We start from the raw sequence: 13269 nt of genomic DNA, 5'->3' as shown, positions 1-13269 counted from the left end.
GCACCCTGCACTTTTCTTCCAGCTCCACTCAATGATTCTTGTCCTCTACCAGCATCATATTCTATATGCTGCTTTGCTCTGTGACTCAAGGACCAAACCTATTTTGACTCACACTCCAGAAGATCCCTTCTTGGAAATTGATGTCAAAGGGGGAGAGAGAGATCACATCAAAGCTTAATCACTTCAAAAGGGGAGAGAGTACTTCAACAGGGAGAGAGATAATCACATCAAAGGCCCCAGATGCTTGGTGTTCAAGAGGAGAGAAGACACATGTCTTTAAGAGGGGAAAGACATGTTAGTCTGTGTTATGTTTCTGTGATCTGATATGCTTTTGCTCTGATTTTGTTTCCCTATTTTCTCCCATTATCCAATATAAGATCCATTGGGAGAAAGACTGCTAGGGAAGGAAATCTTTAAATTTATTGCACATCTTTTACCTTTGGGGACATGTCTATATCCAATAGAGTACCTAGTACTCACTCTTTACATGTCATCCCAATCTTGGTACTCTTGTGGTTCTTTTGTTTGCTCTGTCTAGTAGATATATCTGTGTTATCTAACCTTGTTTACTCAGGTTCATCTCTTCCTAAGCCAGCTTAAGACCACAAGGTAAGTATATGCATTACACTCATGTGCATGATGATTTCTTTGATGTACATATTGTTTGCAGGAAGGAATCATGAACATGAAGTTACAACTTCATATATTCACATCATTTGCTCTGATGCATATAGCCAAGATACATGTAACACATTGCTTGCTCTGTCATGTTTATGCATTCACATGCTCTTACATTCCATATTGACATGATTGCATACATGTAGGGGGAGCCTATGCATGTTACATGTCCTTCCAAAGCTTTACTTGCTATTCTCTATATCTTTATCTAAAGCTTTGATGTATGTTGTCATCAATTACCAAAAAGGGGGAGATTGAAAGCACAAGTGCTCCCTGGGTGGTTTTGGTAATTAATGTCAACATATCTCCTGTTGGACTAATGTTTTTATCTAGAATATTTCAGACAAGTTCAACAGATGGAGTGGCGTGGACAAGAGGATGTGGAACCCCTTCAAGGTGCTAAGGACAAAGGATTGGCTCAAGCTCAAAAGCTCAAGACTCTACATTTTACTTTTAGTGATCCAAGATCACATTGAGTCCATAGGAAAGCCAATACTATTAAAAGGGGATGAGGTGTTGCTTAATGGCTTGCTTGCTCAAAGTGCTTAGTGAGATGCTCCAAAACCCTCAACCACTTTCTCATACCCACATATGTCCCAAACCAAAAGTCAAACTCGGCTCCACCGAAACATTCTATCTGGCGCCACCGAGTTCTCTTGTCATAGCCACTGCCACAAACCCTAGTCACTTCGGTCTCACCGATAGGGATCTCGGTCTCACCGAGATGGGATTGCATACTCTCTGTTTCCCTTTTGTAACGTCTCGGTCTCACCGAGATGAGCGAATCGATCCCACCGAGGTTGCCTGACCAACTCTCTAGTTAGCTTATTACCAAAATCGGTCCCACCGAGTTTGTGTAATTGGTCTCACCGAGATTACGTTATGACCTAACCCTAATGAAATCGGTCCCACCGAGTTGACATGTCGGTCCCACCGAATATCCTAACGTTCACATTTTGAACTAAATCGGTCTGACCGAGTTTCATTATTCGGTCCCACCGAGTTTGGTGATTTGTGTGTAACGGTTAGATTTTGTGTGGAGGCTATATATACCCCTCCACCCACTCTTCATTCGTGGAGAGAGCCATCAGAACATGCCTACACTTCCAGCATACATTTTCTGAGAGAGAGAACCACCTACTCATGTGTTGAGGTCAAGATATTCCATTCCAACCACATGAATCTTGATCTCTAGCCTTCTCCAACTTGCTTTCCACTCAAATCATCTTTCCATCAAATCCAAATCTATGTGAGAGAGTTGAGTGTTGGGGAGACTACCATTTGAAGCACAAGAGCAATAAGTTCATCATCAACACACCATCTATTACCTTTTGGAGAGTGGTGTCTCCTAGATTGGTTAGGTGTCACTTGGGAGTCTCCGTCAAGATTGTGGAGTTGAACCAAGGAGTTTGTACGGGCAAGGAGATCGCCTACTTCGTGAAGATCTACCCTAGTGAGGCAAGTCCTTCGTGGGCGATGGCCATGGTGGGATAAACAAGGTTGCTTCTTCGTGGACCCTTCGTGGGTGGAGCCCTCCGTGGACTCGCGCAACCGTTACCCTTCGTGGGTTAAAGTCTCCATCAACGTGGATGTACGATAGCACCACCTATCGGAACCACGCCAAAAATCGTTGTGTCTCCAATTGCGTTTTCACACTCCAATCCTATCCCTTTACATTCTCGCAAGTTGCATGCTTTACTTTCCGCTGCTCATACACTCTTGTCATGCGTGCTTGATATGTATTGTGAATGTTTAAACTTGTGCTAAAACTCCACCTCAACTTAAAGAAACTAAAAATTGTCACTTTTCTTGCTAAGAGTCTATTCACCCCCCTCTAGACACCTCTTCTCGATCCTTTCACCATCATACGGAGTAATGATCACTGGATTACCCCTAAAGTGTCATGGACCCCAGAGTGACTGTCTCCCAATCACCGAGACAATTAAATTGCATGTTGAACAGATTCTTCTGTAGGGTTTTGGTCTTCACATCCCTAGCCAAGTCCCAAGCCATGCGCATTTTGCGGAAAAACCAATAATTGATGAAGCCTTTGTCCATATGCACCAGAACAAGAATCATCCAGCGGAGATCCTCCTTTGCCGGGTCATCTTCTTCATCAAAAGACACATCGTCCAAATCCTCCTCGTTCAGAGCAAACTCCTTCATCAGATCCTCTAGCTTTCCCTTCCCTTTGCTGCCAGACGAAGATGCTTCACCATGATTCTCCATGACCTGCTGACAGATCGATCTCTTTTCCTCGCCGCCGAAGACACATCAACCCCTCAGACCCCGCCCCCTCCCCCCCCCCCCCCCGGCGCGGTGATCGAGGAAACCACAACCAAGGCGGGACAGCGGTCTCTGACCGCCCCTTGATCGGCCCGAGTGTGTGGATCGGGATCGAATGAGAAAGGAGGAAAGATTTTCTCAACGTCGCCGCTGGCGAGAGGAGATAAAAACACCCTAGCTAGAGGGAAAACGGCACACCCAAAATATATATCTCGCCGCGAGTTGGATGCTAGCCTCGCCTGACGGAGCGCCAGTACATACTAGGACAGCCCAGCTCGCGGGAGGCCACAACCTCGTTTATTTCTGGTTTTTCACTTTTTCGTTTTTGTATTCTTTTTTTTTTACTTTTGTTTACACTTCTAAATATTCTTAATGAATACTCCCACCGTCCGAAAATACTTGTCGGAGGAATGGATGTATCTAACATATCTTAGTTCTAGATACGTTCATTTTTATCCATTTCTTCGACAAGTATTTCCGGACGGAGGGAGTATATTATAAAAACATTTTACATAAACATTTAAAAATGCTAATCAAGCATTTTAAAAATGTTAACTGTGTATAGAGAAAATGATTCTCATGTATACAAAAAATACAATATGTATGAAAAGAATTGACATTTTTTAATACAAGATTAACAATTTTTTAACACAAGATTAACATTTTTTTGAACGCGTGGTCCTAGTTTACAAGATCCTAGTCGGCTATATACAGAGAATCAGAGTCATCCACGGATCCATCAACTTATCGTGTATGCCAAGTCTCTTGAAACCTTCTGATTATACGTCATGGGTGACCTAATGTTTGGCTGGACATTTGGGTTTACCCAAAAATTCAAGTCAGGTAATTCGGGTTATAGAAAATTCAGGTTTGGGAAACTTCCTGTATCTTCACCTACAGGGCGATATTGGATAGCAATTTGACAGTACTGTTTCAACGGCATAGTACTGTAGTGCATATTTATAACCACGCGCAGATACTGACGAAAGCGGATATGCACAAGTCCTGAGTATTCACACGCCGCGCCCACACGGAACACTGGACAGCAGTCAAACCAGCTCAACTGTTGAACTCCAAGAGAAGACGCTCTCCAGTCTTGACAGATCGACCGTTGCCCCTCTGTCCACAGTCCTTTTTTTCTTTTCTTTTTCTTTTTTTTGCGGGTGCCCCTCCCCTCTGTCCACAGTCAACGCCTGGTCCACGCTGGGATATCAAGAGTTTGCCAAACAATCATGGCGGTGCTGCCGTTATTTATTTACATCACGACAGCACTGCCATGTGACAATAACATGGTCTGAGCGCTGCTTCTGAGTACGACAGAATAAGTACGATTTCTGTACGACGGAGAATGGCCACCGTTGATCAGCGAACATTTTTATATACAGAAAACAAATGACGGGTTCAGCAGCGATTACGAAACCGAATCAAGCGACAAGCGTAGAGTAAATGCAAAATTCGTAATTACCCAGCACATATCCGGGTAGGGAAGCAGATCTTCTCGGAAGCCGGTTAGTATTTTTAGTCCAGTTTGTTTCCCTCAAGCATGCGCATGACCACACACTTACAATTTTACAAAGCGTTCATCACCAGTCGTCGTTCATCGCGATTCTATGATCACCTGTAATGAACACCGCCATTTTTACAATCGTCACAGCTGCCCAGTAAAACACCCTTGGAGCTATTCTCAAGAACGCTGCCCCTAGAACCAGGCCAGACAGTTAGTCTTCAGCCTTTGCCATTCATCAATCAAAAAAAAAGGAAAAGGAGTCTTCAACCTTTGAGCCTAACTAATAATAGCTCCCTCGATCGATGTCTTCAGCCTTTGAACCTCAGCTAAGAGGGAAGAGTTCATCTCACATGCATCCTTCAAGATTTCGATTCTCCGGCCAACTTCACTGCCGTACTGCGAATCCCGTGGGACGCCTTGCAGAACCAGACTCTGAAGCATAGCCTGTCGGACGGGAAAATTTTCCAAGACACCAAAGGAAGGGGAATGATTAGAAAGTTCTATGTGTCGCAGCAGCATAAGGAGTTCACATTGTTGAAAACTCGAGGGGAAAAGTTACCTCGTGGTGCTGCTTCTGGGAGTAGCACCGGAGGAGCGACTTGACCATCTTGTTGCGCACTTTGACGGAAGCACTGCGCCGGAAAACGAAACCGGACAGGTGATGCTTCGCTAGTGTGAACGACATGGAATCCCTCCGAGCAGCCTTGTCCAGGATACCAGATGTCCATGATTTGGCATAAGCCTCCAAGATTCCTTCGTCGTCCTACAAATGAAATTCATAAATATGAAAGGTCAAGCCATCACTTCTTATCAGACATCTAATAATTAGCACCAAAACAGCAATGAATCATGTGCTCTTTGCATAGTCTGTCTTGTGCAATGTGCAAGCACTAGACGAGTTCAAAGTAAATGATGAAAACGAATTCATGGTCCACCCTGTCACTACCAAAGATGCTATCCGGAAGAGAATCATAAAAGGAACCAATGAAACGATACCTCAAGAGGCTCCAAGTATCCTTTAACATCACCAATGCATTTGTCTAGGGGAGGCAACAGTTCAAGCACATAAGCAGTAGACAATGCATTCCAGGCTGCCAGCCGAACCGTAGTCTCAACACTTCTATGCAAATAAATGGCCACTTGCCGACCAAAAATAACATCTCCATATGAGACAGCTGCGAATTGATCTACAACACTCTCGACAAAAGTAGTGTAGCTCTCATGAATTTTCTCCTTGAATCTGAGAATTTCGTGAGTGCTAATTACTTTTACTTCTTCAACAGTGGCCACAGATCTTACAACCTCATCATTATTAACAGAGCGAGATCTATAATATTTCTGGCATAATATGTCCAGATGCTTGCCATACAATTCTTGCAAAGCCTCAAAAACATCCTTGCTTCTATCTTCTTGAAGCAAGTCCATGTTAGTGCGGACAGAGGCAGAAAGTGCATGCATTTTCCAAACCAAAGGAACATCAAGAGATGGAGCAGCTGAAACAGCTTCCAGACCCAATAAAAAGATAAGACCAGCTCTTGAAACGTCAGCGTCATCACTGCAGCAGATTGAACTTAGAATCCAATGCGCAGGAAGAGGCAGTCTCTGGTGTGCCCACTCTAGAACTAACGTGCTGCAAGGTGGATTCACAACTTCTGTTAACTCCATTTCCTCTTGAATCGTCTCCAACGTTTCTGGTACTTTTGGCTTATTTATGGCACTGTTATTTCTTGCATGTTTGTCTGGATTTTTCTTCTTGATGGCCAACCATCTGGATCTGAAATGTGAATTTAGCACACTGCTAAAATGCTGATACTCATCCTCAGTTATGTCCCACTCAAAAGTTTTTGGTAATTTCATTTGAGAAGCCAGACAATGCATGGAAGATTTGAGACATTTCAAAACTGAAGGTTGGAAGAGGATATCAAAGGCTCTCTCCAACGTAGAGATCTGGCCAGGTCCTGCAATCAAAGATACACCAAGGACAGGACTGATTCTCTCTGAAGCGTTGGCGAATGGATTAGTCACATTATCCGAGTTTGCACCTTTACTGAGAGTAACAAGGCCTTCTGGCACAGCAGAGACGATTTTTATCAACTCTAGGACCAACTGTGAATCCAGTTGTGCAAGTAGGCATTTCAGAGACCAAAACCCACCTCCGCACGTCCCCCAGCCAAACCCAACACCAGGAGCTAGTCCTCCTCTACCAAACATCTCTATGTTCTTTAATACAGGCCACTGCGAGGAAATCAATGGCAACAGCGAAGTAAGAAAGTTCAACAAGTCATTATGCCATAAACTGGAAATGCCTTCTTGTAATATCTTGCCAGCTAGCCCTGCTTTAGATTCTTTGAGATGCTCAGAACTATTTGTTGTCGCTCTCTGGATCACTCTGTCAACAGAACAGGATAGCTGCACTAATCTTTGAAGGCAACTTATGGAAGATAGTGATGCATCGACATCACCCCAGCATCTCAGATGACAAAGCCCCTGCACCAACGATACACCACGGGACGGCAGCTGCTCCTCATGCCCAACAACTTCAGTGCACGAGAAGCTGAAAAACCCATTAGTAATTATCCCCAGGCCAATTTTGGGGACAAAGTCCGGTATCCAAGGCAAGCAGTAACTTCTACTATCAGGAGTGCCCTCTGGTGATATTCTTTCCAATGTCGAATTAAGCATGCCTAGTACAGAAGAAATCAACAAAACCAAGCAGCTTTGCTCCGGTGTATGTGTTGTATTCTCACTCTGCCCATTGATCAGTGAACACAAGTAGGGAATATCATTTAGATGTAACCAAGACAGCGCCGAATTTACCATTGGAACTACATGACTCCAAGACCACATCTCACCATAACTGCCAGGAACTCCCATATCTTGCTTGCCAAACTGCTCCACTGAATGAAGAAGTGGCAGCCTTTGTGCCAGAGCTCCTAATACAAGAAACGACTCTCTTGCAATTGAACTAAACTCAGTAAGAACATTGTGTTCACTTAGATTCTGGAACACTGGAGGGCTGAGCCACAGGCATAGAACAGGAAAGAAATCTGTGAAGTGTGATATGCAAAATCCATAAGAAATACAGGTTCTCCAAAACCGCAGCTGCTCGACCATCATTGCTGAACTCAACTTGCATTGTTCCTTTCCAGGTTTTATCCAATCCTTAAGGGTATAAGCCGGTAAGTACCACTGCCACATTGCCTGATGAAAAACTCCATTGTTCACAAAATTCAAGCATGTTTGTCTGTTGTATTTGGATAAAACCTAGCAAAAGGAACAAATGACTTTAGATGATAGCAAAGAGACCTTCTGTTTGACAAATATAGAAGCTATAGTTAAAAAAGTGATTGTCACATTTTAGTATGAGCAGTCTCAACAAAGAATAGCTTTTAATATGCTCATAGTGTTTATCACCTAATCTTAACAACGGGACAATCGTATTAATAAGCAACTCAAAGGAAGATTGAAGATCCACCAAATAGTTTCTGCGTCAGTACATGCATTGTGGAAGGGGGGTTGATTGGTTGACATAAGTTGCAAGGGCAATACTAAAACAATACAATTCCTATGTATTCAGATCTCAGAAGCTGCAAGCAAAGAGGAGAGACCTCAAGATGAGATTGTTGGTTGTTAGTTGACATTAAAAAGTATTAACTTATTCAAGAATCAGTTATGACAAGTGACGAACGAGCCTTTAATTTTGAGTTTTGAGATCACTGATACAAGGTGTTAAAACACTTACATCCAACAGGACACCACTTTTGAGTTCAACTAACAATAGACAATTAAGCAACAAAATCAGAATAGATTACTGGGAGAAGCATAAGTAGATCTAGTTATAGATCAATGAAAAGCAAGGATGATCAATAATGAAATACTACACTACCAACAAAATGCAGCTTCAGGTGTTAACCAATATGAACATAAAAACACGATATGTCAATGTACGATGACAGATATCTATCATGTTACCCTATAATATGAGATTGCCTTAGCAGCAAAGATACCTTCAACAAAGTAACCCCTCTGATCATTGACGAGTGAATTTCCGTTGATCCTTGCCTGTCCAACAGCTTAAGAACACATTGTACAAGCTTTGTACAATTCAAGATGGCATCAGCAGATTGCGGAGAGTGTCTGGCTAATGCCACAAGAATTGAAACGAGATAATCTTTTTGAATTTGAGGCGGGTCCATCTGAATCAACAAAGAGGTACAGCCTGAATTTAAGATCCTTAATCATGCTCACCAGTTTCCACGATAAAACTAAAAGATTGACAAAATCAAATCAAATAATTTGTTCAATTATCTGAAAAACAGAGCTTTGTAGCTTAGTAATACAAGTGCAATACAAAGTCATCTCTATGAAAGAAACAATCCAGGCAGCACATGCATGTTCCAAAAATTGTTCCAAAAGGTCATATATGCTATTGGATGGCAGGAAACAATAATGTTCAGATGTTTGAGTTAGTACTATTGCACACCTACAACTGCCATGTGGCATACAGTTCTTAGAATACAAAGGATATTTATATTATTCAAAGGGTAAACAAGTTAATACTAGTGGAACAGGAGGTGCTGTGCTAGAGGCATATAATTGATATTTTAATAGAATATACTGTACAAACTTGAGACACTTATTTTGGGACGGAGGGAGTACATAACAAGTATTACTATACAAGACTGAAGAAACTTTGGAGGTGGGGCGGGAGGCCTGTGACTAATAGACAACACAGTTCCGTGCAAATAATTTGGAGCAAATGCTTTTGTTATTCTAGTGAAATAAAAGAAGGCACAAAGCTCTATGTCTGGCCGAATGTCTTTATGGTTGTAAAAGAAACACGCTGGACAAGAAAACTCAAAAGGTAAAGATTGACCTCCAAAAGGGAGCAGATACGTGGTAGGATTCCCATTCTAATAAGACCAGCAGCAACATCCTGTCCAGACACAATAACATCATCTTGAATGGTGTGTTTCTCGTCACTTTCTTCTTCATCATCTTCACCATAGTGTGGAAGTATATTGGATGGTTTTGTGTTGTATTTCCAAAACCCCCCTTCAAGAAAACCTCCATCCACGTCAGGTTTGCTACGAAAAACAGGAGCTGTGCAGATATCTTCCGTCTTATTTATTAATTTCTGCACGTGCGGGAGATCAGCCATATAAGACTCAAATTTGTAATAAAAAAGAATAGACGGTTAAGGGAGTTACCTCTGAAAAATCAAAATATGACTCATTCATGTCATAGCTCAACATAACATTAATAACTTTAGCGCAAGTCAAAACTACAGACTCATGGTTATCATCCAATGCCATCCTGCAAATGTGTCAGTTAGCGACAAGGCGGTAAAACAAAATATAGAAACAAAAAAGATATATGGCATGACAAGGTATCAAATTGATGCCTTTTGACTTACAGAAATGCCATGCAAAATAGCTAGGTGTACATTTGCTAACTGCTGGTTGTGTTAGGTTCTATGATTTCCAGAATTTGGTTATGAGACTTAATATGACTGCAGTAGTTAACAACCTCGTAAAAATAATATACCAATAAAACGTCTAAGTGCAAACAGAAAATATGAATGGGGAGGGAGGAGTATAAGAGCATCCGCACCCCAGCGCCTATAAATTTGACGTGCTACAGTGGACATTTCTGTCTTCTCTTTCCACTCACCTTTCTTAGCTCTTTAGCCACATCCCTTAGCACACCATCTATAGGTGCTAAGGAGTCCAATACTTATTCAAATATAAATCTATTTTGCTTAACATTGGGTGCTATTGCTAAGCTTTTTAACCTTAGCACCTACCCTCACATGCACTAGCACCAGCGCTAGCCAATTTCTATTACTATTAGCATCCAGGGATGTGGATACTCTAATAAGGTTAGGGGATAAATACATTAATATCATCTTGTAAATCACTGATAGTTTATGGACGAGATCACTTTAAACTATTACTAACACTTACTACTCTCTAATTTGACAACTAAAAATACGATTGTTTGGAACATGCATTTTCAGGCATAGATGCAGCTATTTAAAATGTCTTGAAGGAAACTAAGCACATCTCTGTGGTACATGTTATGTTTGCTTGACTATACTTGATAGGATCGTGTAGTACATGTATGCTCAGTGGCTCTCCCCACTATGATGAACTAAATAAATAACATTGTATGGCAACAATAAGCAAATCTAAAATGAAGTTATCAGCTCAGAAATAAGTACCTTAGAGAAAGAACCAACTCTGGTTCGGGGCCAAGGGCATAGGCCCAAACTGCTTGCCAATCATAAGCTTTCTCAGAATTAGCTCCTTCCACATTATCAGCTAGATCCATCTTATGCAGGTTGTGCAATGCCCTATTCAGAACAGAAGCAAGAAGCTGCAGTCCTAGTACACGCTGCCCAGGAACCTATAGTTTGAACAGTAAAGCTGAATTACATGGTGTTTCTACATATTTTTGGGTCACACTTCAAGAATTGAGGCAAAACTATGAAGCTCTTTTTCATAAACTGAGATTTGTGAATTCAATGAAGCAGGGAACACTAAATACCATCCCTACACGCCCACCCCTCGCAGGTGGTCTCAAGCAATCTGAATATGAGTTATGTTACAACCCCTATCTTTTACTTGGTCTGTTTTATATACCGATGATTAAAAATTACCACTTTACTAGCAAGTGATTCTGGAGAAACAAATTAATGGAATAGCCTCACCGATCAGTCTAGCATAATAGCCAGTATGCCATTTCATGACAAATGCATGCAACCTAAGTAGTTAAAGTTGAAGTTTAACAACCTATCCAATTGGATGTGGAATGCATGCAGATCTTGCAATTGCAAATTTAGCAAGACCTACCAAGCTTGGACAAAAGTTTATTAAAACATGTACCACGCAATCAATTGTGCATAACATGAACCCCGCAAAATTCAAGAAGAAATCCATATATGTTCCGATGTTCATGTTGCTCGAATTTGACACTGAATACAGCCAAACGCTAAGTCTGTTTTGCCCATCCACCATGTGGTAAAGTTTATAGAACAAACCATGCTCCTGGTAAGTGCCAACGCCTCATTGATTGTGTAACCAACAGCTGCAGGATCTCCCTCTGTTCGTAGGAAGTCACGCTCAGCTACGCTTTCTCCATGGGTCTTCTTGCCTGCAAGCAGAAAAGGCAAGCTGTGATGCCACCCCAAGAAGCTAAATTCAGAGATGGCAAAGAAGGAAGAAATTTACCATCTGGTTGCTCCTGAGAAGATTGAAATCCCAGAATATCTCCATCTAATGCAAACCTACACGACCTGATCCGCTCCACTCTCTCACTCCATGCCTTCCAAGAGTGTGCACTCTGCTCACCAGCAGTCAAATGCTCGCCTGGAATAGCCTTTGCAGTCTTCCTTGGCCCTGAAGTTTGCCTACTCTTATCCTTACCCTCATCTTTCTTGCCACCAGACTTCTCCCTCCCCCGACGCCTCAATACCTCCACCAGAGCTGGATCCATCCTATTCAAAATATCTGCCTGTGCCTCTGCTATCTCCTCTGCCGACATCCCTGCCAGCCTCGCTGTGTTCTCTGCGTTAATCTCTGCTGCGATCGATGGCTCCCCATCATCCAGCTGCATACCCTCTCCTCGTAATTCAGCAACCCCAGCCCCACCTTCTGTCACCGATGCATCCCCTGCATTCATCAGCTTCTTTGACGACACATCAGAAACCAAACCAGTTGACCCCAATGCTTCCCTGCCATTTCCACCGTCCAGCTCCATGCCATCTCCCCCCAATCCCCTCTCCCCCACCTGTACATTTTTAACCTCAGCCACATGATCAATTTTCTTTATGTTGTCTTTCTTCGCCTGCCTCCGCTTGGGGGGCACGTCGTCAGCGACAAACTCTCGCCACCTGCTGAAATCCATGCCCTTCTTCTCTTTCCTCCTCACAGGCCCGGCCACCGCCGCCGCTGGCTGGTAGTCCATCTCGTCCACATCCATCCCGTAGTCCTCCTCCTCCCCCTCCCCCTCCCCTTTCTTCTTGTCGGCAGCCTTCGCCACCGGTTTCCAGTGCTGCACAAGAGCAGTTAATCAGTCGTAAAGCACAAGCAAGCACTAACTGAAGAGGAGAGAAACAGGTTGTGGCGGGTTCAGGGCTAGGTTAGGGTTTCAGGGAGGGGCGACAGCGGCGGCTTACGGGGCCATGGGAGCGGTGGCGGGCGACGGGGAAGGGGAGGACGGTGGGGCGCGGGGCGGAGGAGGGCGCGGCGGCGGAGAAGCCCTTCTCGACGATGGCGCCGACGAGGTGGGCCGGTGAGGCCACCGTCGCTGCCGCGGCAGCGGCGGCGGGGGGAGGCGGCGGGGGGTCGAAGGGCTCCTCCACGACCTTGCGGCGCGCGGGGAGAGCGCCCGGCTGGTGCCTCCGCTTCGTCGCGTCTTCCATTGGCGGCCTGGTGAGCGGAGCGCGGCCTTGGTAGTCGGCAAGGGAGGGTTTAAGGGGGAGGAGCCAAGGAGGGAACGAGGGGATTCGCTGTGGTGGGCTTCTTTTCTTCTTTCTGTTTGCAACTCGATCGCCCGATTAGCTCTTTGGTAATGTTAGGCGCTCAGGAAGATGCTTATAAAAACAAGTCGGTTTTTTTTTAAAGCACCGGTACTTATTTCTACAGAAATAACGTTTGGTTAAGCATCTATCATGTACAAATAAGCACCGATGCTTAAAAAACTTTGATTTATTTCTCTAAGCACCTCCCCTAAGCAACTTGCATTGTACAAGGCCTAACAAGTTTTTGAATTTTTCAAAGGGGTGATGTTTTTTC

General features: G+C 43.5%; 1 protein-coding gene across 2 annotated transcripts; it reads right to left on the bottom strand.

Moving 5' to 3' along the window:
• Positions 1-4459: 4459 nt before the first annotated feature.
• On the bottom strand, positions 4460-13041 carry LOC109771014 (transcriptional elongation regulator MINIYO). 2 transcript variants are annotated; one of them, XM_040394150.3, is made up of 11 exons: positions 12651-12995; positions 11704-12526; positions 11514-11626; positions 10695-10879; positions 9682-9787; positions 9348-9608; positions 8479-8667; positions 5468-7735; positions 5031-5234; positions 4740-4915; positions 4460-4663 (listed from the first exon to the last, which is right to left on the bottom strand). In XM_040394150.3, exons 1-10 carry the CDS (start codon positions 12894-12896, stop codon positions 4748-4750), a joined length of 4563 nt encoding a protein of 1520 aa, XP_040250084.1. In that variant the 5' UTR covers positions 12897-12995; the 3' UTR covers positions 4460-4663; positions 4740-4747. The 2 variants fall into 2 exon arrangements, with proteins under 2 accessions (XP_040250084.1, XP_020185320.1); XM_020329731.4 differs by having other exon boundaries at positions 4460-4915; positions 12651-13041.
• Positions 13042-13269: the final 228 nt, after the last annotated feature.

Source organism: Aegilops tauschii, chromosome 7 (assembly GCF_002575655.3).
Source record: "Aegilops tauschii subsp. strangulata cultivar AL8/78 chromosome 7, Aet v6.0, whole genome shotgun sequence".
Classification (NCBI taxonomy): domain Eukaryota; kingdom Viridiplantae; phylum Streptophyta; class Magnoliopsida; order Poales; family Poaceae; genus Aegilops; species Aegilops tauschii.
The sequence above is the reverse complement of the archived record's forward strand: the minus strand, read 5'-3'. Positions and strand labels throughout refer to the sequence as shown.